Below are 27793 nucleotides of genomic sequence, written 5' to 3'. Positions count from 1 at the left end.
TTAATATTAATGGCAGAGCTGTACTTGAATAGAATAATTATTTACTATTGTTATACACACATACACACACACACACATATACACACACACACACGTGTGTGTGTGTGTGTGTGTATCATTGATAACTGGGGTCTTGCTTTGTTCTTTGTTCTTGTTATTTTACATTATCTACTGCTTTATGTTGAGTGAATTAAATAGGCCATACATATACATTTTATAGAATATAGAACCAAATCAATATATATTTGAATTTTTTAAAGAAATTTCTATTCAGACAAATCAATCTCTCCTCTCCCCTACCCTTCATGTGTCGATGTGTTTGTTGATGGAATTGTGAAGTGTGAGGCATATTGACCTATAACGAATCAAGGAATCTTGAGAATTCAAATCAACCACACAACCAACCAGTGATGCCACCAACCCTCAATCAAGCCACATAACCCACACAAGCACTTTACCTCCCAATGACCCTTACCTGATGTGACTTCCCCACAAGACTCATCACCAGACCTCACCTGACACGACCCTCCTATCACAAGACCTACTGACCAACAAAGCCTTTATAAGCAGAAGAACACTCAACACTGACATTCCCTAAATTCTCCCTAAAATGTTACCTAGCCTGGTAATGAAACATTCGGAAACCAACTTACAAATTCAGAGAATGAACCTCTACCCTCATCCTACACCCAAGCTACAGATATTCGCCACTATCACAAATTCTAATGGGGAGTTCCAGGTGCTAATGTACCTATGGAAACTTGCTGGATGTTTTTCAGTCTAACCTACTGCACAAGATTATTGTGAAGGAATAAAATGGAAGAGAGATGTGAATACTACCTATAGTTCTTCAATGAAAGGTGAAATATCAGTCTAATAAATTATGTAAGTGCAAATTAATCAGTAAAGGTCAAACACAGATTAAATGAGATTAGTCAAGGATTCCTATCTTTTATACCTACTTGTGTATATAATAATATATGAAACTGTATAAAACATATTGATGTTAAACACAAATCAGTTGTGTTTAAGTGTTTGTATAGCATTAAATGATGCCATGTGAAAGAAATGAAAGAGGTGATTTATAACTGGAACGGTCTTGACATTGCATCTTTTTTTGGATCACCAGGATGATTTTCTCCTAATCCCTAAGGCACTGCGTACTAAATTACAAGGTTTGGGAAGCCTTTAAGACCCAGGAGAATAATATAAGAAGGACAGGGCTGAAAGGCTCCCACCTGTTTTTTTAGAGGCAGTATTTTTGAATCTTGGCAATTTTAAAACGGGTCGACCTCAATTCCGAAATTCCCTAGGCAGCCTCGCTGGCTGGGGTATTCTGGGAGTTGAAGTCCATGCGTCTTAAAATTGCCAAAGTTCAGAAAACCTGAGCTAGAACAATGGGCTTGCTTTTTTTTTTTTTAATCTGCAGAAGAGTTTCTGTGTGAGCGCGGAAGCTTAAGCTTCTTTCGCGTTTACAGTCCGACATCCTCGAGAAAAAGTTTTAAATCGAGACTTTTTAAAGGAAGCGGAGTTCATCAGAGGCTCCCTACACCGGAGCATAGTTTTTCTCCAACCGGCAGAAACTGTTAAAGCATATAGCTTTCGACTTCCACATTACTTCTCTTAGCTGTTATTTTTTGCCTAAGAGAATGATCTGCTAAGGGAATGATTCTACTACATGAAAATCGGTGAATATTGCGGACTCTGTTTTGAAGGCAGGTAATGAAGAGGCGCTTACTTCCTCAGCACCATGTTCCGCACTACGAAGCAGAGAATCCCCAGGCCGGTAACTCGGAATTTAGAAGACCTAGACTCGGTGCAGAGCATCCTGCTGCACAGGTAAAGATGAAAGTTTGTGAAAGGAAGAGATTCCCAGTGAAAGAAAAAAAAAAAAAAAGATATGCTCCAGATTTCTTCTCTGCTAATACGCATTAGTTGGTCTCAGATGTATGGGATAACAATACGCTAGTAAACGATGAGAGTTTTTCAATGCAGCACTGGAGAAAGTTGATGTATATGCAGGATTTGTCTTTCCAGTTTGCAACTGAGTTTATTTACATTACACATCGTATTTCACTAATTCCAGAAGACCTTTTTCTTTTTTAGTGCCATAAAAGGTTTCTTCCATAGAAAAATGGTTTGCCTTTCTGATGGCGAAAAGGTAATGCTTTATCATCTAAGTATCATATCATATTGTTTAGTGGACAGTTTTTGGAATGTTAACTTTTGTCCTGATACAGCAAGTTGTAAGACTGACTCTTGTACATATTGCATGCATTTATACCTGTGAGCACTTTGGAGAAGTTTCTGATTTACACTATTAATATTAATTGATTTACAAGGCTAATATGCTGCTCTAATCAAGACCATGTCTGAGCTGCTAGTTACATAAATTAAGCTTAAAAGTATGAAGTCTTAATATAATTGATAATGCAAAACAAAATTCAGTACCAGAAGTAGAAAAAACACTACATTCATTAATTTACAAATTGCAAAAGGCAGCTCCAAATTTTGTGTGTGTGAGGGGATGGTTACTTTCAGTGTTTCCCTAATAAAGAATAATCCCAGATAAAATATGATTTAATGTATGGAATGTTTTTTTAATCCAAAGAGACTTGTGCAATGAATATAGAATGGAGGCCAGCAAAGCATTTAAAGTTCAAGATTGATTCGAAGATAAACTACCATAACCATCTCCCAAAAGCAGAGATGTTAATTAGTTGAGACACTGATTTTAAGCCAGTAAAATGTAGTCTTCAATTTCACTTGATCCATTGGAAATCCCTTATAAATAAATTGATTCCTTGGGATCACTGAGTTAACATGCATATTACTGAACAGCAGTTCTTAGGGGGAGGAGATGTGAAAGATAGGGTGGCTTTTGAGGAAGGACTTAAAGTAATCATTTCTCTGAAAGACAAATGATGCCAGGGTCACCATGACGGCAAAGTTGCGTTTTGAAGGCAGTTCTTTTATCAGGCTGAATGCTTACAAACCAGCTGCAAGTTTTTGAGATTCTAGGGATGCAATATAATTCCGGCAAGGTGATTAAAAATCTGGGCAAAATGCAAAGAGAAGAAGGGAGGCTAACGGCTGCTAAGTGTTTACGGTCTGATTTAGGAGTTTCAGGGAGAGTTTTTGGAGAGGGGCGGAGCGTATCGTTGTCAGGTCTCTCGGCGCTTCTCTGGGCGCCATGGTTTCCCCAGCCTTTGCCAATCAAGACGCGGCAGAGGGTGACGTCCTGCTTTTTTTCGGATTCCAGTGTCATGGCGGCAGAGAGCTTGTAGGGATCTCGACGGAAACTGATTCCCCCTTGTTATGGAGGAAACGGTGCTGCCTCGCCGGCCTTTTGAGACTCCCCGAGAGCCGTCGGCTGAGGATTATGACGAGTCTAAGGGCGGTGACTCGAATCAGGGTGGCGATTCCTGCTCTCCATCTTTGTCCTGCAGTTCCGAGTAAGCAGAGAGAGAAGTTCTTCCCCGCTTTTGCGAGCGAGAAAGGGCTGCAGGCCGCGCATGTGCTGATTTCCGGAGGGCAAGGAGTTGAGTTAGGAGTAAATGATTTGAGATGACCACCTTCCAAATGTGCTGTTCTTTGTTGCTTTTAGAAACGCGGAAAGTGTGGAATTGCAATTTCCCTAACGGAATGCTTTTCCTTTGCTTCCAACTAGGAACTTTAGTGATTTATCCCTTAGGCTCTTTTATTCCCTGGTCCTTTTCTTCCCAACGAACAGTTTAGCATGTCAGCATAGGAGATAATGTCTATGGAGATTCTCAGTCATCCAGGTCATGGTTTTCAAGAAGCAACTGGGCTTTCTGATTTTTCTTTGAAGACGTTTAGCTTCTCATCCCAAGAAGCTTCTTCAGCTTTGACTGGATGGTGGGGAATGGAAATGTTGGAAATAGGATAATGCAGTCGTTTTTTTCTGTCTCTGTTTGGAAAGCCTATTGTATCTGAAAGAGTGAGTGGGAATTTGCCCCATCTGTATTTATTCTGAATGAATGGGAAGTATCCTGGATTGTTAACTGGAAAATATTCACTTTTAATCCCAAACCACTAATTAAATACTAAATAAAAATTCTTCATGCTTTCTTCCTCCTTCTCAAATCACTGGTTTTGCTCTCCGTTTATGAATTGTAAACTTTGCTGATACAGGGCAAAGAATCCATTATATTTATTAAATTTATATGCTGCCCATCTCACTATCTGGGTGCCTAAATGCACTAAGTGGAAACATTTCATCCAAAGAGAAGTGTGCAGGAATAACCCCTACTACACCTTCAGATATCTATTTAATCCAGTTTCTAAGCAAATGCAAATACAAGCTCACACATCAGCACAATTTGCAATATTTGATCTGATGTGGCAAAAGAATGCTGCATCTCTCTCAGACAGTTATTAGCAGTCTGCAAAGCTTTAACAATGTTTCCCATATAATATTTGGAATATATATGATTGAATTCACTATTGGATTATAGGGAATGCTATCTTCAGTCTGCTAATAACCTAATGGTAACTTTGGAAGAGGTAGCTCTTTCTCTGAAGAAGTAGATGTATAGAGTCATCCTAGACTTTTGTCTATTAACTGAAATGACAGATAGAGGCTATTCCTGAAGTGGTCTTTGTCTAGATTGGCGGCATGTCAGTTGCATCATTTCCTGGAGAAGGAAACCCTGACACTGTGACACATTCCATAAAATTTACTGTAATGATCCTGCCCTTGAAACCTATTTGGAAGCTCTATTTAGTCTAAAATTCGGAAGCCCATCTGTTGGTGGATGACGGAGTCCAGTACAATTAAAAATGCTGGTAGTCACCTTAAAGCCTAATGGCTTGGGACCTGAATATAAATGGGATCACCTTCACCTAGCCAATGAGATCTCGTGGAGAAGGCATCCTTTTAAAGTGTTGTTCAACTTAACTGATGCACTATTCCCAATAGAACGCAAAAGTAATTTTTTATGTTGCTGCTTCCTCCTTTGAACAGCATTCCATCCAAGATTAGATCAGAATCAACCTGCTGGCATTTAGACAAACTGCTAAGTCCTGATTATATTGGGAAGTGTTTGCAAATAGTAATAATTTTGAATTCCTAATTTGCAAAAGAGGGTAGTTATGGTGAATTAAAATGAATGACATAAGTTATTTCAATGCCCAGTGCAGCAGAATAGGTTAGAATCCAATAAAGGAAAACATTTGTAGCTCAGGATTGAAATTAGGTGGTCTCTGAACTTGGTTGTTTTCTTGCACAACTTCAATATTGAAACTAGGTAACATCATCAGTGCTAGTGAGTGATGTTACCTAGTTTGGGTAATGAAACATCTGCAAAAAACCAACCAAGCTCAGAGACCACCAAGGACCCATCAGATTAGAATCCACCAACCTCTACATATATGCTTTTTATATTTTAAAAATCATGATCTATATTCATAACCATTGTTATCATGACTAATCTAGCTCTTTGTTGCACCAAACATGTCAGTTTCAGTATCTAATGCTTTTGAAGCATCAAATAGTAAATCTTTTGAGTGATAGTTTCTTGGTCTTCTGCATTTCATAAGTTTTTAGGTTAATTATAAATTAAATATACTGCTGTTATCTCATTCATAGTGACATTGAACCTGAGTGGTTGGATAGCGTGCAGAAAAATGGAGAATTATTCTACCTAGAACTAACTGAAGATGAAGAGGAAACCATCCTTCACAACAGTACTCTTGCTAGATCTATGATGAACCATGTGAGATTTAGTGAAAATGAAGCTGAGATTTTTCATGAGGAAGCTGTAAAAGACAGAAAGAGTGAAGATAGATTGCAACAGTTTACTAATTTATTAAAGAATAAAGGTCTTCTGAGGAATTCTGAAAAGAAGAAAGCAAGTGGCAAAGACTGTGTCCATAATTATGCCCCAGCCTCCATATTGAAACACCATTCTTGCCATAAGATGGGAGATGTTGACCAACAGCTGTACAAAGACATCTACATTTATGTAAATCCACAGAAAGCCTCAAGTGCCACAATAGGGGACCAACATGATCTTCTGGAATCCTTAATAGGAATTGTCCACCAACCACCATGGACAACAGCTGAAAAATATAGTCATGGTTCTGAATCTAGAAGTACTAATGAAGAAAAAATTACAGTACATGGTTTGATCCCAGGAAGCTCAGCAATAAAGTCTGGACAAATCTTAATTGGTAAGTTCAATATTTTACACACTTCTGACAAAACCAGTATTGTGGAAGATGGAGGGACTTGTTTCAATTTTGGTATTGGTCTTCTGATTAAGGAATATGTCATGGATTGAGCAATATTAATATTATTTGAGTAATAAACATTTCACATGTTATACATAATAGAACAAGAACTTATTAGGAAGTCAAATCACTTCTTGAACATTTTTTTTTTAATTTCAACAAGAAGTATACCTGATAGACTGTCTTTCTGGGCTTTCAGAATAATATTTTTCCCTGATCAGAAGTTCGTTGTTTATGCTCAGCTTATAGCATGCGCATATATATATATATTCATTCTCGTAGATTTTCACGGGTACAGGTATGCAGGTCTTGGCATGTTCGGGTCTTTTCCCGTGTAAGATTGAGAGCATCTTGGCAACGTTTCGATGAGGTCCCACTCGCCATCTTCAGGCTAGTGCGCGCACACACACACACACACACACACACACACACACAAAAGCAACCAATCTAATTGCAATAGATACTAAGAGCAGGAGGATATAAAATACATTGTACTCTAGCCAATATTGTTTTTTCTATTTGTCAATAATATGAAAGATCCTATTTGAGGATGTTGAACCAAGAATAATGCAGTTATTGCTTTCATTCATTGTAACATGCCATTTGTACAAGTGAAATGTAATTATACAGTATTTTTAAGGATCATATAATAAATTGGGACTCTACAAAATCATCAAATCTACTAAAAAGGAATACAGTAGGTAGAGTACAGGTGTCAAACTCCATTGCATCATGAGACATATTGTTACATATCATTATGTTTTTTGTCTTTGTGGAGTCGGAGTGGGCACAGCCTGCGCATGATGCATATGACCTGTGAGTCACCAGTTTGACACCCCTGAGGTAGAGAGTTCAGAAATTGTTACCAACCCAAAAATTACCAAGATAAAATCATTATAAAGGCTCATATGCAGGGGAATATTGCAAAACTAGATATGGTAGCAATAGCACTTAGACTTATATACCGCTTCACAGTGTTTTACAGACCTCTAAGCAGTTTACAGAGTCAGCATAACATTCTGGCTCTTTGTTTTACTGATCTGGAAAGTATGGAAGGCTGAGTTAACTTTGAGCCAGACGGCTGGCAGTTGGCTAGCAGTCAGCAGAAATAGCCTGCAGTACTACATTCTAACTACTGCACCACCACAGCTCTGACCTATCTAGATGTAGGTATTATGTGTAGGATAGCAGGAAGAAAGGAAAAATCCTATTTGTTTTCTTTGAGAAAAATGGAGGAACATATACAGTTGAAAATATTTTGAATAGGGTACAGTGTGTTATCTTCTATTTTGTAAGGATATGGTATCTTTTTTTTGGCAAACAGGCTGATTCTTGATTGTTAGTTAGAATTAAAGTTTTGAGCAACTGAGATATAAAATAAACATACAGTGAATTCTACTTCTATAGAATGTTCATAAAGACCTAAGGCAAAGGAGAAAATGAGAAGTGCAGATTTTTTACTAATTAACTTTATTTAAATCCAGATTAACATTTGGAAATCATGCTATCATTCTAATATATCAGTTGCTCTTTTACAGGCCAGAGTGCTTTTACTTCTGCTCTAGCAAGATCCTTTTGACCAGTGATCCCCAACCTTTTTGACGCCGCGGCCCGGTACCAGCATCAGCTGGGCGCCGCGCCCAGTGCCGGCATCAGCTGGGCGCCGCCATCTTTTTTATGAAAAAGTGCTTCGGTGACCTCACGAAGCACGTTTCATCAAAAAAGATGGCGGCGTTGCTTCGGTGAGCTTTTCCGGGTAGAAATGGCTTTCACCCGAAAAGCTCATCGAGTGCAGCGCCGCCATCTTTTTTGATGAAAAGCGTACTCCGGTGAGCTTTCTACCGGAAAAGCTCACCGGAAGCACTTTTTCATGAAAAAGATGGCGGCGCCAGCAAGCCAGCGCCCGGTAGGAGTTGTTCGCGGACCGATACCGGTCCGTGGACCGGTGGTTGGGGACCCCTGCTTTTGACTCCAAATTGACAAGTAATTCCCAGCCCACAAAAAAAGAGGGGGGGGAAACCCTTGCAGAAAATTAGAAGATTTTGTGGTTGAAAGAAGAAACCTCTTATTAGACCTAAAGCAAGATTTACAGTTAAGGAATTTACAGTTGCTCATATCCTGTTATAGGAGCAAACACATTGCTGGAAAGGGAAGCAAAAAGAGCAGATAATTGCATATATATGTCTCAAATGAAATAAATATTAATCTTCAATGCATGCATATAAATCAGCCATTCTTAAGAAACATCCTACCCATTTGGAATTTTATTTTTTCTGCTTCCTTAACGTTGGTTTTCCTTCTGCTTTCAGGAGATATCCTTGTTGCTGTAAATGATGTTGATGTAAACTCTAAAAATATAGGAAGGATTTTGTCTTGTATTCCTGGTCCTATGCAGGTATACTTCAGTTGATTTTATTTTATTTAGATAAGCATGCAAATACCAAATTTTTTAGTACTAGTTTTCTATATGAATCATACATGAAACACAACTTCCTTTGTAATCCTAGACGAAAGTAAGTTGTTGCCAGGGCACTGATTTGTAGAAGAAAGTAAGTTGTTGCCAGGGTACTGATATTTTACCATAGTTGTTAACTATGATGAGTCTGTCAGGCTCTTTTCTAGTCATATTCCTTTAACTAAAAAGGATAAAATTTGGATGATCTTGAAAATAAAATGTATATTTCATATTTATTTTTTCAAGGTACGTATGTTCAGAACAATGATAGTATTGCTCCAGCTGGTCCTGTCTACCAGTGAGATAAAAAGTATGAAGCAAAAAAGACATTCTTCAGCAATTCATAATACTGAATATCACTTGGTGACTCCAATATGATAAATGCATTTAACTTACTTAAAACATGTTTATGCTCTTTCTATTTTAAAAAATCTGAAAGCATTTTGCACTTAAATTATACAGTTGGGTGTACTTCAAGTCTTTGCTATCATGTTTTACTTTTGCAGTTGTTAATAGTGAATAATTTGAATTAATTACTTCATTATATTTTTGAAAACCATGGCTTACTAAGCCTAGCTGTTGTGTATATTTAAAACTACTACCTGTCTAGAAAACATTTCTAAATTATACCCAGTGAAAATATTAATTCTTTTAACAGGTAAAATTTACATTTGAAATAGCAACATTTGAACCATCAGGAACGTCTCAGTCAAAGAGTAAACAGGCAGAATCCTCTGAAAACAACTTGGTGAAGCTGCTGTGGAGAGACCATAATAATGATTTGCAGTTCTCTCTGCAAAGTATACCACATATTGTAATGTATCTCTCACTTAACTTGGAATCTGATTCATCTGATGAGGTAGGAATACATTTCTAAAATAGTGCATGTATCCTGTCTTTCAACAAGAAAGGTGGCCAATATAAGACAAACAAAAATACAACAAAAAAGCAATGAAAATAAAAATATTTATCAAGAAACTAGAAACTAGGAAAGAGCAAGTATATAATTGTAAGAGAAAGAATGGCAGAATCTTGGGGTGGAATTAAAAAAAGGATCAACCTAGAATCCCTACATAGCCAGGAGAAACTTAATAATAGCTTGAGGACCTATAATTTAAAAGAGAAAAATTGCAAAGTGGGTTTTAAATTGGTTTGGGATGAACTCTTGTATATCTTGAAGTGGCAGTACTATAATTTCAGTTTTCTGAATTGAAACAGGCTTCACATGTAACAGAACAAAGTATATAATAATATCATTTCACAAATGAGAGTGATATCATGAGTACTGATTTACATAATTTGTGTAATGTCATTTGGGGAGTTTGTAGGATAACAGACACCTATTTGGTCCTTTAAAGTGGGATTTCATATTAGAACTTCGGTTCAACAAGATAATGTATAGTCTCTTGCTTTTCACAAAATAGTTACATTTTTAACATTGCTTGAAATTAAAACTTTTTATAAGTGACTTTATTAGAAAATTTAAAAATGTAATAAAAAATGTAATAATACATAGTTATAAAATCAACAGTAATGAAATGTACTAGCAAATTGTGTACACAAATTTCCCAAGGAATGTACCCTTTATTCTTGAATATGTGGTTTTTACAATACATTTCTCTGGTGAGGATTTTTAGATGAATTCAAGAAAGATCAATTTTAATTATGGATATGGATTTTACTTTAATTTGCTTAACTGATACACAGACTGACATTTCTTTGACAGCAAGAAATTCTTTATCAATATCCCACATCAGAAGCATCTCAAAAGATAAAAAGTGTAAGAGGAATATTTCTCACGCTGTGTGACATACTGGAAAACATGACTGAAACACAAATAATTAGGCAAGTATTCTTATTTATCATTTTTGCACCACCACCAGATTTCTAATCTTTTTAGAATTTAATAATGTTAAACCTTTGCTTTAAACTTGCTGTCCCTGATCACTCATAAATCATGATTTTTGAAAACTATTACCTGTTTTTAAGAGAAATGGGAAAATAATACACCATATACCAAAAATAGACATATCACAATTTTTAAAAGAGTCCATCAAATCAAGTTGAATGTTATTGAACATTATTAATAGGCTGCCAAGTTATTGTTATTTATATTTATATTTAAATAATAAATTGAACATGGTCTTGACCTCCTAGGATTCTGTATGTGACCTTGGCTATCAACAGTTATCCAACACTGACAAATCATAGAGTAGTACTGGCTTGGCATCTGTTATGTTATTTGCAAAGTCCAAACTGCCTATTAACATAATACACATATAGGAGAATAATAATTTTAAAAAATGATTGGAATAATTTTAGCAATTAACTGTATTGCTGAAAAGTTAAAGTTGGAAAGAAACTGAATTTTTATGTTTGATGCTACCTGACACATTTTTATGATATACTTGCATGACTATATTTTCTTGATTATTTTGTTGACTTTTTATAGCTCATCTATGTTTTTATGTGGAAAGTTAATCCATGTGGCTTATTGGAAGAAGGCTGACAAGCTGCTCATAATTGGCCTTCCAGCTGAAAGGTACATTTCTATATTTTTCCTTTTTAATTTTTTTTTGCTACATAAATTTGGTCTGTAAAATTATTCATAAATATTTATTAAAATCAAAAGATCATCCTTCTAAGATGGTTGTTATAAAATATAACTAGTCTCATGGCATATAATAAAATTATTACTGGATAACACTGTTTTAAATACACAACTTCCCAAATTAGTTCATGTCCTTTTCATTTGCTTTTAATGACATTGAATTGTGTGCTATTCCTTGTACACATTTATCTAAAGGATTATTCTGGTTTTCTAGTGTACCTCTCTCTCAGCTAAGGAACATGATTGCAGATGTTGTGAGAATATTGACATTCATGTACAGTTCTTTGGATAGGTAAGCATTCCAATTCTGGACCATGGTAACTAAGCCAATGCATTTTAGATTCAGTTGCGTACTTACATTGTTTAAAATGTACCTGTAGGAATTTATTTTGAAGGACAGATCTAGTTATCTTATTCTGAATTATGCTAGAAAATTCTGTCAGCTTCACGTGTGATTTGCTCTGCAGAATGGGAAACTGAAAAATCAAATTCAAATTATTTAAATTTCCAAGTGATAAAGTGTACCACTGTTTGCTAGATATATTTTATATGTTTTAAATAGCAATATAAAGATGAATCTCTGAATATATAGAGTTAAATATTTCATTTTGTTTTCTCAGTTTTTCATAATAAAGCAAGTGCTCACAGACTCATTTATTTGTTCAAATTTTTTCCTCTTACATTCTTTATCCTTTATACCATAGCCACTAAACAAAGTCTAAACAATGTAAAAGTGGAAGCATCTTGAAAATCATGTAGATTCTTTCATATTAAGTAATATTGTCTAATAAAACAACATGGATATATTTAGCTTATAAAGATTGTACTGTTACCAGAATAATTGTAATCAGAGCATTCTACATAGAAGAATGATTAAATTTAAAATAACTTGCATTGATTTTTAAATTTTTTCTTCCTTTCTTTTTCATAGTGTCCTTTCCAGTACCTCTTTTTTTGTTTTTGTTTTGTTTTCTGATTTCTTAAGTCTTCCTGTATTGTGTTATAAATATCTTATGCTAGTTAGACAGGTTATAGCAAGAACTAATATATTTCTTAATTTTTTTCCAACTTTTCATTTGCTTGTTCAGTGCTTTTTGTCAGACAGGAAATACTTCTCGATTGGATTACTTCTTCAGCCTATTTTTCCAGCAAGTTCTTCAGCATGCCAACTCTAATGCCAACCCTGGTTATCCCCACTATGATAACAGCTCATTACTTTTATACAACTTTCCAGGAGTACGATGGCTGTTTCTGCCTCAAAATATTAAAGTATGTTCGATTACAGATTTTAAAAAATCAGACATTAGCCTAATTGAAGTTACCAAGATACACATAGACATTTTCATGTATGTACTGAAATATTCCGACTCAATATTGTTTTATCCCTCAGTCTGCATAACTAGCATATATATGAATTACCATAGTATTCAAATAGTCATGATATACATACTAGATCATGTCCTGAACTGTAGCTCCAAACAGCATGTAGAAATTTGTATTTCTGAATATTTATCTGGTAAAATGCAGAGTGCATGCCATGCCTAATAGAAATTCATGGGATAATTACAAGACTGAAGTCATTGCTCATTAAAAAAAACATTAATGTTACTTTTAAGCTTAAAAAAAATAGCTTCTTGATCCAGACCTCTGGAGGAATGATGTATGGACAGATGAATCAAACCTAAAAACGTCGGGGCTATATGGGTATTATTGTGTCTTGCGAGCATTGCATTCCATAATAAAATCTTTATACCAGCTGTCAAGCATGAAATGTGCAGTGTCATAGTTTGGGGATGTTTTGCTTTCTTGGGACCTAAACGATTTCTGATCTTCGAAAAAATTATCAATCTGCTTTTTACCAGAAAATTGTACAGGAGAACATCAGAACCTTTGTCAGCAGAATCTGAACTGCTAGTGAGTCATGCAATAAGACAACATGCCCATGCCTTCAAGAAAATACACAAAAAATGAATGAAAAGGAACAAAATAGCCAAGTCCAGACTTGAACACAGTGGGAATGTTTTTTTAAGATCTGAAGGAATAAGTTGATGCAAGTAAAGCCTTAAATATTACTGAGTGGAAGCAACTTGTTATGAAAGAATAGCTCAGAATATTCATAAAATAATGTGAGAAATTGTTCATTATTTATAGGGTGATTTCATTGTAATTACTGCAGCTAAAAGTAGTTAATAATTACAAACTTGAAGGGGCAATTAGGTTTTCATGCTAGCTTATCCTGTGTTGCATGTCTTTGTTTATGGAAGGAATAAAATAACTAATAGCTATTGGTGCTGCTTGTTTACTCGGACTCTTTATATAGAATCCACATGGTAAAATAAGTACAAATTCAGAAGCAAGGTACTTTTTTCACAGAATCACACATCTATATTGCTGCAATATCTGCCCCCAGATAGATAGATAGATAGATAGATAGATAGATAGATAGATAGATAGACAGACAGACAGACAGACAGACAGACAGACAGACATATACATACACACACACACATATTCATACATGTATTTCTACATAATTTATTGTCATTGCACCTCATACAACGAACTTAAATGCCATATGCAGTGTACATTATAACTATAAAAATAAAACAGAAGCACACATAGAAATTACTGACAAATTGGTGGAATTAACATATAGGTCCCATTCTTAAAGGAGATGATGTTTTAGCAATTCAAAACTGGGACAATTTTAAAATGTTATTTAAAACGTTATACATTTAAATGTTACTTAAAAGTTGGCCTCTTACATTTCTGAGTGAATTTGTTGTGGTATGTGGTATGACATTTAAAGTTTAGATTTTTTTTGGTTCTTAAGAAAAATGGAGTGGCATATTCTATTATAAAATGGTAGGTATGATATATCTATAATACGAATTAAGAAAAAGTGACTTCCCAAAATAGGGAAATGTCATTTGTTTTCAATCGCAGACATAAAAGAACAGAAGAAATGAATGAGATAAGTACTAGCTCTGTGGCTACATTGGTTAAAAACTACCATTTTTCAGACTACAGGGAGTGCCTCTGCTTTCTGACAAATTTTAGAACAGATAACATTTTTATATTTAGGGGATAATTACTAGGTTAAATAAAAGTGATTTCTTGTTTCTTAGGCAAAATAAAGTTATGTGAAAATTTGTGAAAAACATTTCACAGAAATAAAGGCTTAGTGAAAAATATTTTTCTAATAACTCAGCGAGGATGCTATGTCACATTTCAAGGAAACTTTGTGCCTTGTAATTCATTAGCATAGAGTGAATGGCTTACATTTAGCACTGCATTGGAGGCCAAAAAATTACAATCTTTTTTTTGCATTCATCTGTAAAACAAGCAATGCGTAATTACTGTATGTTTTTCTTTTGATCCAGTTTACAGTAGTTTCAACACCTTGCTGATACTTAATTTGTTAATTATTCTGGATTGAAAAATTGAGATATTGTTTAGTATTGAGAAGCTTTTTCAAAATCGGGAACAAAAGTCATGTTTGCTTGCTTGCTTAATTAACTAATGCCCACAGATGACTCTAGTGGCTTACAAACATTAAAACCACACACTAAAATAATAATAATAAATAATAAAACATTAAATAACAACAGGAATAAATACTGTTAAAAGTTGAGGAGAGGAACACAAAATACACAAACATATGAACATATATTAATGTTTCCTGCTTATGTATTTTAGGTAGAAATTGATGCAGCTCTGAGTGACCTGGAGGCAGGAGACTTTGCAGAATTGGTAAAAACTTTATTTTTAATTAGATGTTTTGTGTATTTATGTCAGTTCTTCATCTATTTAGTAGATAAATTAATTGCTGATTTCAGTGATATGCCAGTTATTCACGTAAGAGCCAGAATTGGGATGTCATCACTGTGGCTCATCAAAGCTACAATGGAGACTCTGCTCCTATCATTGTTCTCCTCTTTTTCATTACTCTTGCTTTGGTCATGGGATTCAAAGGGAGAGTATGAATTAAGAGTAAGAGGGCCACACGGAAGAAAATCTCATCTTCTTTCTCATGAATCCAAATTTCACGTAGTTGTTGTTCCTTCTTGCTATTTCCTGAGAAATCAAGGAGTACAAAAATGCGCATAATATCCTCCTCATGGCTCTGCTCCAGGTTTTTCACAAGCACAACCATTTCCTGTCTCCATTTTGGTGAAATCTGAGTGATAGTGGTTCAAATAATGAATTTCTTCCAGGATCTTCTGCAGCTGAAGCCCAACTAAACTGGGAAGGTTGGAGACCAAACAGAAATTCTCCAAAATCATTGGGTTTAGCAATCGCTTCTTAAGGAAGAGTCACACTATAGCCTTCTTGAAGGCTGTTTGATAATGCCTTTATTCAAAGAAGTAGATATTACCACATGGACCCAGAGACAGGAACTGGAACTTATAAACAGGTGGCTGAGCTGACAATCCTGAAGTGCATTCTATTTCTTTGGGTTTTTCCACAAACATAAAAGTTTCCCGATAACCATACCAGATTCTGTCCTAGTCATCTTCACTTGTATTTGTTCAGTTGGTGTCTTCTCTGGAATATACCGCATAATATTCTGTGTCAAATTATATATCCTGCTGGTCAAGTAAATAAGGAAAAATTAGAAATATTCTATTCCATTTTTAAAATATTCTAAAACTACACATTGGATCAGCTAAAAACCAAAATTCATTGTTTTTCTTTTTATAGTCTGAAGATTACTATGATATGAGACGACAGTATACAATTTTAGGCTCATGTCTCTTCTACAAGGTAAACTTTTGCAAACTTGACTGCTTTCCAGTAAATTGATTATATTCAAACAACAAAACCAACTTTAAAAGAACCATATATAAGGTGTTAATCGACAAAAAATGATTTATAAGTCACAATAACTATACTAAGACATAAGGTGAGTTTGGGTGGTTTGTCTTATTCTATGTAATATACTGTCAAACCTATTGCCTTTCTGACATCTCTACAGAAGAATAGTTTTTAGTTTGTACAGCTCAATTCATCTGAAGGTGGTAGTTATACATTAGGATCAAATAAATTTATCAACATTAGTAGTCAACATCAGTAAAAATGACAATGCTTAATTTATTTTTTTATGACTCAATTTGGATTGAGTTTTGTGGCAATATGTAGTACTTGTTTTTTTTTAAAACGAACTAATGTAAAGTTTACAACATAAGTCGTTCTAAAAGAAACTAGTGCATGGCTGTGTAATAATATATTGTCTGTGTTTTTATTTTAGGGATATTTAATTAGTAATCACTTGCCGAAGGAGGACCTTATTGATATTGCATCATACAGCAGGCATTATTGCTTTTTGTCCTTAGCAGCAGAACAGCGAATTGGTCAGTTAGTAATATGGCGAGAAGTATTTCCACAACATCATCTTCAGGGTTCTCAAATTTCATATGAGGGATTCCAAGAACCCCTAGCAAGATATTTCTTACTCATTGTTGGCTTGGTAGGTTTTGTAGCATGAACATTGCTTTCTGTGGTCTTTGCTATTCCTACTTGATGCAGTGCAGCTTATAGTGAGAATATGGTAAATTTCCATCTAGGTAATCCTGTGCCAAGCTTTCAAGTGTCTACATAATGCTATGCAAAGTATTTCAAAAGGATGCAGAGAATTTCAAAGGCAAGCAGAGTACCATTCCTAAGTCATTAAGGCATGTATGTCCTCTAGAACAGGGGTCCCCAACCACCGGGCCGCGGACCGGTACTGGTCCGTGGAGCACTCTGTACCGGAAGAAAATAAAATTAAAAAAAATGGCGGCTTTCTTCGCCTTCGGTGAATGCTGCTGGGATCAGGGATCAAGGACACAAATGAAAGAAGGGGAGGGAGGAAGCAACCAAAGCCTGTCCTGCTTTCCGGCTCAGCGGCTTCGGTTTCCTCCCGCCTCATTCCTCTCTCAGTCGCTCTCTTGCTCCTCCACCAGCCCAGGAAGAAACTGCTTCAAAGGAGCCGGCAGGGTGGCTTTTCCTGTCGGCGCAGCTCCCCCGAAGCGCCCGTTCACCCCCACCCCGCCGCCAATCAATCCAGGTTCAATCCAGTGCTCCGTTCTGCCTGCCTGCCTGCCTTTGTTTGTTTCGGAGCAGCTTCGGCTGAGAATAATAACTATTCGCCTCTTTTTATCAGCCGAAGCTGCTCCGAAACAACCAGAAATGCAGGCAGGCAGGCAGAACGAAGCACTGGATTGAACCGTGCGCGGGCAGGCGGGGTGGGGGTGGGGGTGAACGGGCGCTTCGGAGGAGCTGCGGCGACAGGAAAAGCCACCACCCCTCCCGGCTTCTTTGGAGCAGTTTCTTCCTGGGCTGGATGTTAGAGGTCCATCGTAGCTCTGAATGATCCCTAAACAAGGACTACAGGAGCTTCCTAGGGAAAACACACTGACTAAATGCTCCTCATTCAATTCCTGTTTTCACCAAACAGATAAGAGAAACATCTGCATGAAATTTTGTAGCTACACAGCTGGGCAAGACCTAGAACTAGAGAGACTGCAGTCAGGTGTCTTTAATGCTAGTTGTAGGGTAAACATAAAGTTTTGGGAATGGAAAATAGAACCCCCCCGCCGGTCCTTGAAAAAGTGTTTCTGCTTGAAACTGGTCCCTGGTACAAAAAAGGTTGGGGACCACTGCTCTAGAAGACTCACTTACAGCTTCTCCGATGGTCCATGAGCACATGCAGAGACAACTTTTTACTTTGCCTATGAGTGAACTAGCTTTGCATGTACAAGTAATCTTATTTAATGATAACAGTTGGGACTGACAACTCCATGGCTAAGTGAAATGGGCATTAAGTGAGAGATCCTGTAACCACAACGTGCAATTTTACTGCCAGTTACTCCATTGACCATTCTTTGGGAAGCCGGCTGTGAACTATGCAAATGGCGATCATGTGACCCTGGGAGGCTGTGATGCTCATAAATGCCTGCGGAAGAAAATTACAAAGTGGCTAAATATTGGTCTTGTAACTGCAGAGATGTTGCAGCGGTCATAAGCACAAGGGCCAGTAGCAAAGTTACTTTTTCAGCACTGTCGTAACTTCGGATGATCACTAAAAAGGAGAGTTGTTAAGCAAGGACTACATCTACATACATTCCAGAACTGGAGTAAGCCTTTAAAGTAAATGTAACTACTTTAATACTTCAGGGAGAGATTCTTTGTTCATACCAGGACATGTTCATACCAGGACTTCGTACAATGGTAGTAAAAATTAGAATTTCTTGTCTATTCATGTTGCTTCAAGCATCTAGGTTGTCCTTGTTTAGTGACTGCCTCATTTAGCAACTATTCACAGTTATGGTAATGATAAAATAATACTGTGGCCAACTCTTGCATAACCTTTGTAGGACTGTAAAACAAAGGGAAGCTGAAGTAAAACAAAAGCACAATCGTAGTTTCATTTAGCAACTGCTTTGCATAACAATCAAGTTGCTGGTCCTTATGGTCACTTAATATGTATAATAAATACCTGCATAAGGTCGACAAGGGAGCAGTTACCAGCTATTTCCATGAGCACAAATGTATTCCATATTCTAGTACAAAAGTAAAAGTATATTTATATAGTTTATTTATATTTATAAGTGTATATTTATAAGACCATTTCATTTGTCTTCAGATTACTAAACCTGAAAAAGTTCTTTTACCCCCAAACTTTTTTTTAATTTTCTTTCTCTCAAGTGTTTTCTTGAGTGCTGATTTTTAGTTTTAGAGTTTACTTATTTTATGTAACCTATTATGTTCAATGGATCTTTGATAGGTAATATATATACTGTGTGTGTGTATGTATGTGTATGTTTATATATGTATGCATGTACATGTACATATGCATGTATATGTGTATGTATGCATGCAAGTATGCATGTAAAATAAATGCACTGGCAGAAATAGGTTTTTTCACTTTTTTTTTTTCCAGAAGCATTTTATACTGAGCGTATTGCTGGAAGCAGGAGGTTGTTCTTCCAAAGCTATTGGAAATCCTGGACCAGATTGCATATATGTTGACCAGGTGAAATCAACCATCCTTCAGCTGGATGGAATAGATCTTAGCATAGATGAGAGATTAGAAACAGCTTCTGCTCCATTGGTGTGTTGCGTAGATTGGTTCTTCCCTTCACCGTCTGACAAATTGGAGAGCTTTTCTAATTTGTCTGTTCTCAGCAAACTGCCTCATATGTCAATTACTACATCTTCTCCAGCAAACAAAAAAGTGAGTTCTGATAACTCTGTTTTAAGGACACATAGGTTAATTCCAGGGATGGGATTCAAAAATCCCAGCAACCAGTTCGCTGCCTAGTTGCCGGGTGGGTGTGGCCATGGTGGGCATGGCCTACCGGAACTTCTGGGAGGACCATTTTTCGCCTTCCCAAGGTTCCGGAGGCTTCCCTTGGGCCTCTGAGAGGGCAAAAATGGCCTCCCCCTGGCACTGGAGGCCTTCCAGAAGTGGAAACAGGCCCGTTTCCGGACTTCCAGAAGACTCTTTTTTCCACCTCCCAGAGCTGTGCAGACCCTGAACTTACCTGCATCGAAAATGGGCCATGTGGAGTCTCCTGGGAGGGGAGGGGTGAACGGGACCATCCGGTTGGTTCAAATACCAGTTTGGCAAACCAGATGCAAATTTAACATCTGGTTTGCCTGAACAGGTCCAAACCAGTAGAATCCCACCCCTGGTTAATTCTCTTGAGGAATAGTCAGTATCCCGTTAATAGTTATGACACTCCTGAAGGAAGAAATGGAATTCAATTCATATACCAAATACAATTGAAAAGTCTGAATGGATTTATTTCTTATTAAAATAATGATCTGTTTAAGGTCCTGCTGCATTTAATAACGTCCATAAGTAATGTAAATTTCTGTATTTATAAAAAAGTTGCTGGGATACTTAATAAGTAGGAGAAAATTGTTCATGCCCATGATGTATTTTTTTCAGTATTTTTCTATTTCATTATACAGAATTCCCCACTTATATGTACAACCTAGAGCAAATATGACTTGTCAAAAATTAATGTGTAGGAGATAGTACCAATAGTATATACACAGCTGCATCAAATACTTTTATATTACTGTAATTCTGTTTCTAGAATGAACTGACTATGACCATTGCAAAATTGGGCCATTATTTATTGCCATTTCTTTCTGTATTCAAGTCAGTTCCTATTGTTCCTTTCTCCCACAAGAATGAACTTTTTTTATGCCAAACTTAAGAACTAAATAAAAGTTGAATGCGCTCAGCATAATTTATTATTCATACAGTTTAAGACTTTGGATGAAATCTGTATATTTCCCAAATACAAATCATTTAATAAATAACAGCTCTGTTCAAGTGTTAGTTTTGTAAAAATGTATTTCAATAAAAACATGAAGCACTTTTTCCTAGCTAGCATGATATGTCCACTAACACAACAACTCAGCATTGTTTACAAAGCATACATATTGCTTTAACAGCTTAATACATTTTGAAAACACAATCATTTGCTATCTGTGAATTCTGAGGTTTGCTTACTCTCTTATTAGGCTCTTCTTTTTTGTTTCCCAGATCACTAAAACGAAGCCTGCTCTTCCAAACGCATTTACTTTTGGAACCCTGAAAAAGAATGTCACAGATAAGGAAGCTGAATTAAATAATGCTATGAAGTAAGTTTTTTTATTTATAGTTTTTATAAAATCTCTTTTCTGAATACATTTTTCCTAGACAATGTGCAGATGGCCACATTAAAATGTTTCATTGCTGATTTTTTAAAAATATATTTTTTAAAAAATGATATTCAAAAAAGGGATTATTTTTGAATGGATAGATAATTATTGAAATTACACAAGTAATGTTCAGCATAATGTTAATAAACTTACACAGAATATATTAAGGTTTGTCATGATATACAAGTAGTCCTCAACTTACAGCCATTCTTTTATTAACCATTCGGTGTTATAACAACACTAAAAAAGTGACTTATGACCATTTTTCACAGTTACTACCATTCAGCATCCCCCACGATCATGTGATCAAAATTCATATGCTTGGTAATTGGTTCATATTTATGATGGTAGCTGTATCTTGGAGTCAGGTCATCAGCTTTTGCGATCTTCTGACAAGCAAAATCAATGGGGAAGCCAGATTCATTTAACAACCATATTATTAACTTAACATCTGTAGTGATTCAATTAACAACTGTGGCAAGAAAGGTTGTAAAATGGGGAAAAACTCATTTAACAACCGTCTCAGGAACATAAATTTTGGGCTCAATTGTGGTCATAAAACCAGGACTATCTGTATGTAGTCCAAGACTACATGTATAAATGTGAAAGATACCGTGTTTTTCCAACAATACGGCCCACCCCAAAACAAAGGCAAACAAAACAAAACACTGTTTTGTGCACATGCAGTTAAATTAAGGGCTGCCTCCAAAATTGGGGCCTATTTAAGTACATGCTCAGCCATTTACAACATGAGGTGAGGTGTGGGGGGGGAAGGCGAGGTGGGGTGGAAGCTTGCCCAACTCATCCCACGCGACTCGCCTGTCCATCGGATCGAACTCCCTTGCCTCTGTAACACCACTTCTTTTTGATCCCTGCTTTCTCTGCCACAGTCATCACTCATCAAAAGCCCTCCACCACCCCGCTTTCTTTCTCACACACAAGAAAAGCGAGCAAGAAAAAGAAAGGGAGGAGGGGGAGGCACTTTTGAACACGTCCAGGACTTTTCACGTTGTCATGATCAGCCCCTGCCATGGGTGTGTTTGTGTGTGTGTGTGTGTGTGTGTGTGTATGAAGGGGTGTTTCTGGCAGAGATTAGGGAAAGGGGGTGGATTGGAAGAAATTTTTCCCATGAGAATGGGGGAAACAATGCTTGTAGGGTGTGATTTATCCAGACAGCCCTCTTCTGTTATCTCTGATTACAGCTTCCAGAGTTTTCCCAGTTTCCGAATACACACACACACACACACGCACACACACACACACACACGGCGGGTGGGGGGGGCTTCCATCCAATGCAGTGTCTCTGTATGAATCGTTATTCTGCCTCGTTCTTAGCATTGGAGCAACTTTTCTTTAGAGAAAGAGATTGGTGGGGGGGGGGGGATCCATTGGAATCACTGGGTCTTTGCAAACCCGAATCGGTTAGCTTTTCAGTAAGTTGCACGAGCTGCTATTTCTTCTCACCCTTTTTTCCTCCAAGGACAGTGATAACAGGAGAGAGCAGCCTGGATAAATCACATCCTACAAGCATTGCGTTCCCCATTCTCTTCCAATCCACCCCCTTTTTTCCTTAATCTCTGCCAGAAACACCCCCCTACACACCCACACACACACACACACACACACACACGTGGCAGGAGCTGATCATGACAACATGAAAAGTCCTGGAGTGTTCAAAAGTGCCTCCCCACTTCTCCCTATCTTTTTCTTGCTTTCTTGTGTGTGAGAAAGAAAGGGGGGAGGTGGCGGGGGGGGGGGGCTTTGGATGAGCGACAATTGTGGCAGGGAAAGTAGGGATCAAAAGAAGCGGCGTGGTGGCCAGGCTTGCCAGAGTGGACAATGGCAGGCTACAGGTAGGCAAGCAAGGGTGCGCGGGGGGCACTCCTTACGGCCACTAAAGAAACGGCCCGGTGGAGAGACAAGGATGCATGTGGGGGGGAGGGGGAATTAAGGCACCCCTCAAAAAGACGGCCTAGCCATTTTTTCATTGTCTGAAAAAAAATAAGGCCCAGCCTTATTTTCTGAGAAACATGGTAGATAGAATGTTTGAGCTTAATGATAAAAACTCCATTTTATTATTTATAAATGTAAATTGTATGTGTGTGTTTGTGGTGTGTGTGTGTATATATGTGTGTGTGTGTTTATAAATATTATAGATGTTATAAATGTTAAAGAAGAAAAGAAAAATAACAGTGTTGCCTAATTTAGAATAAATCTGTAAACCATTCTTACTTAATTTTAAAAGAAGCTTAACTAAATACAAATAAGAATGGCTTTCATATTACCAGATTTTGCCATTGCTGCATATTCTTTAAGTTTAGGTTTTCAATCAAATATTGTTGGTACTTTGTCTTTTAAAGGTTTAATTGCTGAATTAACAAAGGGGAATGAATAATGTCATGTAGGTGGCAGTCAATCTTTGTTTTCCTATTAAGGTGTTTCATGATAACATACCATGTGCAATTCCAGAAACAAGTCTTCAAATCATGTTGAACATGGGTGCTGCATAAGGACTTTTTTGTTAATAATTTCTCCTACAGGTATCAGCCTGTATTTCAGAGTTGAATCAAGTTATAAATTTACACTGTAATAGAATGAGGAGTAGCTAGACAGGAATCCTTATGGATAGGACATACTGGCTAATAGCAGCTCTAAATATTTTATAATATTGGGATTTAGGAGGGAAGTACTGAATTTACTATACCTTATCAGTTGTTGGCACTGGAGATCTTCAGAGATGTAACAAAATTAAGACGTGATCCTGAAATGCAGGCCCAATATCCCTGAGTCTCAGGAAACTGAATCAGTAAGGCATATAAGTTCTGCACCCATTTTCAGTCTCTTTGTTTGCTTCACTTATAGCACCAGTCTCCAACCTTTACAGGCACAAGTAAAGCTGTGAACATGCACGTGCTCACAAACTGTTTCTGCAGCCCTTTTCTGAACAGATTATGGCTCAGTAGTGGATCACAGCCTGGGGGGTTGGGGACCCGACTTATAGGACATTGACTCCTAGTTTTGATACGCAAGTTTCAGGCTCAAATAATATGGTGAAACTAATCAATTTTTGAGTTCTTTATTACCTTTATTAAAATAAAAAGTCTACTGTTGTATTAGTGTTGGGTTTGAACTACCACCACATGCTGCAAAGCTGATTGGGCTTGGTAAACTTGTAAAAAATTATATCAATATTTATCCTATTGTATGGGATTAAATTCTGGTATTTACTATTCCCATATTAAATAAATATAAATATATATATTCCATAATATTAGTATTATATAACTGCTACTATGCTTCCCCCAAAATAAGACCTAACCAGAAAGTAAGCCCTAGCCCGATTTTTTGTCTGCTCCTAATATAAGCCCTACTCCAAAAATAAGCCCCAGTTAAGGTCATCAGCCAGGGGTAGATGTGGGTGAGTATAGCCAGCACCAGAGGCAGCGAGGGCATGGGGGCCAACGGTGTGTGGCAGCAGCTTTAGCCCGTGCAGCGCAGTTGAGTTGATTACCTGTCCAAGCAGCAGGCAGAGGCAGAGATGGAGAGGCATGTGATCCAGACATGCCGCGCAGACCATGGGAAAGCCAAGGGTCAGTGGGAGGCTGCAGGATGCTCGTCTTTGCGCAGCGGCACTGACAGCAGATGATCCAAGGTCACCCAGCTAGCTTTGTGCCTAAATGGGATTAGAATTTATACTTTATAATCTGATACCTTAACCACTACACCAAACTAGGTCTCATGATTATTAAGGCTGGCTAATTAATTTCTTACCTGTACTAAAGAACATAATCAGTTATTTCTTGACAATAAGTACTTTGGGGAGAGTTAGAAAGTAATTTCAACTATATGTGATGTATAATATATTCAATTTTTAATGCAGTACACTAATGCTGGAATATGATATACTAGATGACCTCTGAACATCATTAGAATTCTGTATTATAATGTGTTAACTATTAACTATGTTGCTAAAGTACAGAATTATCATATGTTTCCTCTTACATTATATAGAAAATCAAAAGTCCTGATCTTTTTTTTTTTTTTTTTGTAATTTATTATTGATGATATTTATTTATGAGGTATTTATCTGGTTGTTTTCTTTTGCTTTTGAAGGTTGACTTCGGGTCCAGAAAATACTCTCTTTCATTATATTTGTTTAGAAACAATGCATGGAATTTTTATTACTCCAACACATGCTGAAGTAGCACAACTCAGTGGAACTATCCATCCACAGCTCATCAAGAACTTCCATCGCTGTTGTCTATCCATCCGTTCCATTTTTCAACAAACTATGCTGAGAGACGTATGTCCTTATATTTTGGGAAGGGGCAAGGGAGAATTCTTTTGTTACAAACAACATTCTAGATATAACTGGGTAGATAGCTATTTCTTTAGACAAATTTCTACTTGTAAAAACTCCCCCTTCACCAGATATTTCAGACTTATCATATACAATGTGATGCTTTTTCTATTATATTGCCAATTCAGGTATTAATTTTGTTGCTCTTGCTTTACTGTAGAATAAAAAGTCTGGGAGAAGATCAAAATCGCAAAAAGCAAATTTGGATCTAAATCAAGTGAAAGAACATGGTATATTGTTTGAGTGTGCTCCTGACAGTTGTACTGACCGAAAGAAATCTGATTCCACTATAATGTACTGGGTAATCGGGTAAGTAATACTTTTTTCAAAATGTAGTCTACAAACTTATTACTTGGTTGTCCAAATTCTCAGAACATTTTTGTTTAATAAAAACAACCTATATAATGGCTTTTTAGGTTCTTCCCAAATCCAACATTTGGTAGTAGAAACTGTAGTTTACTAAAATGCAGCAAAGGCTAAATTCATACATAAATATACATATTGAACGTTTCAACAAACTCTACTGGACCTTTAGAATTGTGTCTTATTTTTATAATCTGTTTTAATCCTTTAGTAAACTCTTGCTAAAATATTGTTTTTAACATGTATTTTAATCCTGTGCTGACACTGAATTATGTTTTTTTCTGCAGGAGACTCTTCCTAGATCCAAAGCCTCGGGAGTTTTATGTTTGTTTTCATGATTCAGTCACAGAGGTTGCTGTTGAATTGGCTTTTAAGTTATCATTTGGCTTAGCTGTATAGACAAACATCTCTGCAGTTTTTCATTTTCCATGTCACAGAAAACACAGAAGTATTACATTGTGGTTTTGTTTGGGGTACCCTTTAAAATATTTTCTAAAATAAGTTATGTAATATTTAAAAAATCATACATTTATATCACTATTTATAAAAGTCATTCCTTTCAAAAGAGTAGAAGTTGGATGAGTTATGGTATTATATATTAATTATACATTATATGTAAATATTACGTATAGAATCAATGATCAAGATATATACACAACCACATTTTTCCCTTAAAGCTATATCCCTGGAAGATACACCATTATGCAGTTAAAATACAGATTTCTATTATGTATGCGCCTTAATTTAAAGAATGTAATGTAATGCTTGCATATTATGTCAGAGGTAGGGAACTGTTTTATTTCAATTTGGTGTAGGGTTTAAGATCAAAATATGTGGATACCAAAACTTCCGATGATCACAAAGATTTTATCAGAGACAGAGAAAAGAAATCTTAGTTCCTGCTGTCATCTAGTGATTGCCCACATTATGTAGTCCTTATCTAGTGGCCTTAACAAAATTGATTCCTTAAGTCTTGCAGAAAATCTGTATGTAAATTCTTAGGGGAGGTAGTTTACCTTACATTAAATGTATATAGTACTTTGTGATACAAAAAGTTATATTTATATTTGGAAAATACTTGTTATAAAGTAAAATTGAATGTTTCCTAATACTTTGAGATAAATTGAATTGTCCATTTTATTTCAGACAACGTTATATGACTTTTTTACAATAAAGGAATATTCTTCAAATAGGCTTTTTCATTCTTTTTCATTTAATTTTTAACTAAAATATATATATATTTTTATGGGTTCATTATATTTCTGATAAAGACGTGCTTTTTAATTATACTAAAATATAAAGAAATATCAGTCACATTGATATCAATTTCTTGAACATATAAACATACATTAGAGCAGGGGTCCCCAACCACCGGGCCACGGACCGGCACCGGGCCGTGGAGCACTCTCTACGGGCCGCAAAGAATTTTTTTTAAAAAAAATGGCGGCTTTCTTCACCTTCGGTGAATGCTGCTGGGATCGGGATCAAGGACACAAATGAAAGAAGGGGAGGGAGGAAGCAACCGAAGCCTGTCCTTCTCTCTGGGTCAGCTCTCTCAGTCGCTCTCTCGCTCCTCCACCAGCCCAGGAAGAAACTGCTTCAAAGAAGCGGGGGCTTTTCCTGTCGCCGCAGCGCTCCGAGCGCCCGCTTCTCCCCACCCCCACCCCGTCCGCCTGCCCGCCGCCCGCGCTGGCGGGTTCAACCCAGTGCTCGCTTTGCCTTGCCTGCCTGCCTTCGTTAATGGTTGAATCGAAACAGCTTCGGCTGAGTAAAAGAGGCTAATAGTTATTATTCTCAGCCGAAGCTGCTTCCAAACAACCAGAAACTAAGGCAGGCAGGCAGGCAGGCAGAACGGGACACTGTGGATTGAAGGCCACACAGACGGGCGGGCTGGGGGTGGGGGTGAAACGGGCGCTCGGAATAGCTGCGGTGACAGGAAAAGCCCCCTTCTCTTCTCCCCGGTCCTTGCAAAATTTTCTGCTTGAAACCGGTCCCTGGTACAAAAAGGTTGGGGACCACTGCATTAGAGAACTATACTTGGCGCTAG

At 36.9% G+C, this 27793-nt stretch overlaps 1 protein-coding gene and 1 long non-coding RNA gene across 8 annotated transcripts; one reads left to right on the top strand and one right to left on the bottom strand.

Moving 5' to 3' along the window:
• The first annotated feature begins 619 nt into the window (after window positions 1-619).
• Window positions 620-26928, top strand: INTU (inturned planar cell polarity protein). Of its 7 annotated transcripts, XM_087963154.1 has the most exons (17): window positions 620-829; window positions 1647-1839; window positions 5612-6195; window positions 8565-8650; window positions 9369-9569; window positions 10437-10555; window positions 11163-11252; window positions 11536-11613; window positions 12410-12590; window positions 15021-15074; window positions 16026-16088; window positions 16573-16791; window positions 19246-19539; window positions 20866-20963; window positions 25137-25326; window positions 25544-25692; window positions 26034-26928. In XM_087963154.1, exons 2-17 carry the CDS (start codon window positions 1751-1753, stop codon window positions 26143-26145), a joined length of 2607 nt encoding a protein of 868 aa, XP_087819280.1. In that variant the 5' UTR covers window positions 620-829; window positions 1647-1750; the 3' UTR covers window positions 26146-26928. The 7 variants fall into 7 exon arrangements, with proteins under 7 accessions (XP_087819280.1, XP_026522807.2, XP_026522805.2 ...); XM_026667022.2 differs by lacking the exons at window positions 620-829; window positions 1647-1839 and adding an exon at window positions 3212-3455 and having other exon boundaries at window positions 19246-19338; XM_026667020.2 differs by lacking the exons at window positions 620-829; window positions 1647-1839 and adding an exon at window positions 3225-3455.
• LOC148130700 (uncharacterized) lies at window positions 20437-24698 on the bottom strand. The gene is made up of 2 exons (XR_015749230.1): window positions 24535-24698; window positions 20437-20913 (listed from the first exon to the last, which is right to left on the bottom strand). It is a non-coding gene; the product is annotated as an uncharacterized LOC148130700 (long non-coding RNA).
• Window positions 26929-27793: the final 865 nt, after the last annotated feature.

Source organism: Notechis scutatus, chromosome 4, assembly GCF_049901735.1.
Source record: "Notechis scutatus isolate UNSWTSFEM ecotype Mainland chromosome 4, rNotScu1.2, whole genome shotgun sequence".
In the NCBI taxonomy this organism is placed as follows: Eukaryota; Metazoa; Chordata; class Lepidosauria; order Squamata; family Elapidae; genus Notechis; species Notechis scutatus.
Note: the sequence above shows the minus strand (reverse complement) of the source record. Positions and strands in the feature narration are given on the sequence as shown.

Excerpts from the sequence above, each read along its gene's own strand:
- INTU (XM_026667020.2), top strand. The coding sequence starts at position 3,319 with ATGGAGGAAACGGTGCTGCCTCGCCGGCCTTTTGAGACTCCCCGAGAG. Across the intron at positions 11,253-11,535 it reads ATTGGCCTTCCAGCTGAAAG|TGTACCTCTCTCTCAGCTAA; the intron begins GTACATTTCTAT and ends CTGGTTTTCTAG. Across the intron at positions 12,591-15,020 it reads TTCTGCCTCAAAATATTAAA|GTAGAAATTGATGCAGCTCT; the intron begins GTATGTTCGATT and ends TATGTATTTTAG.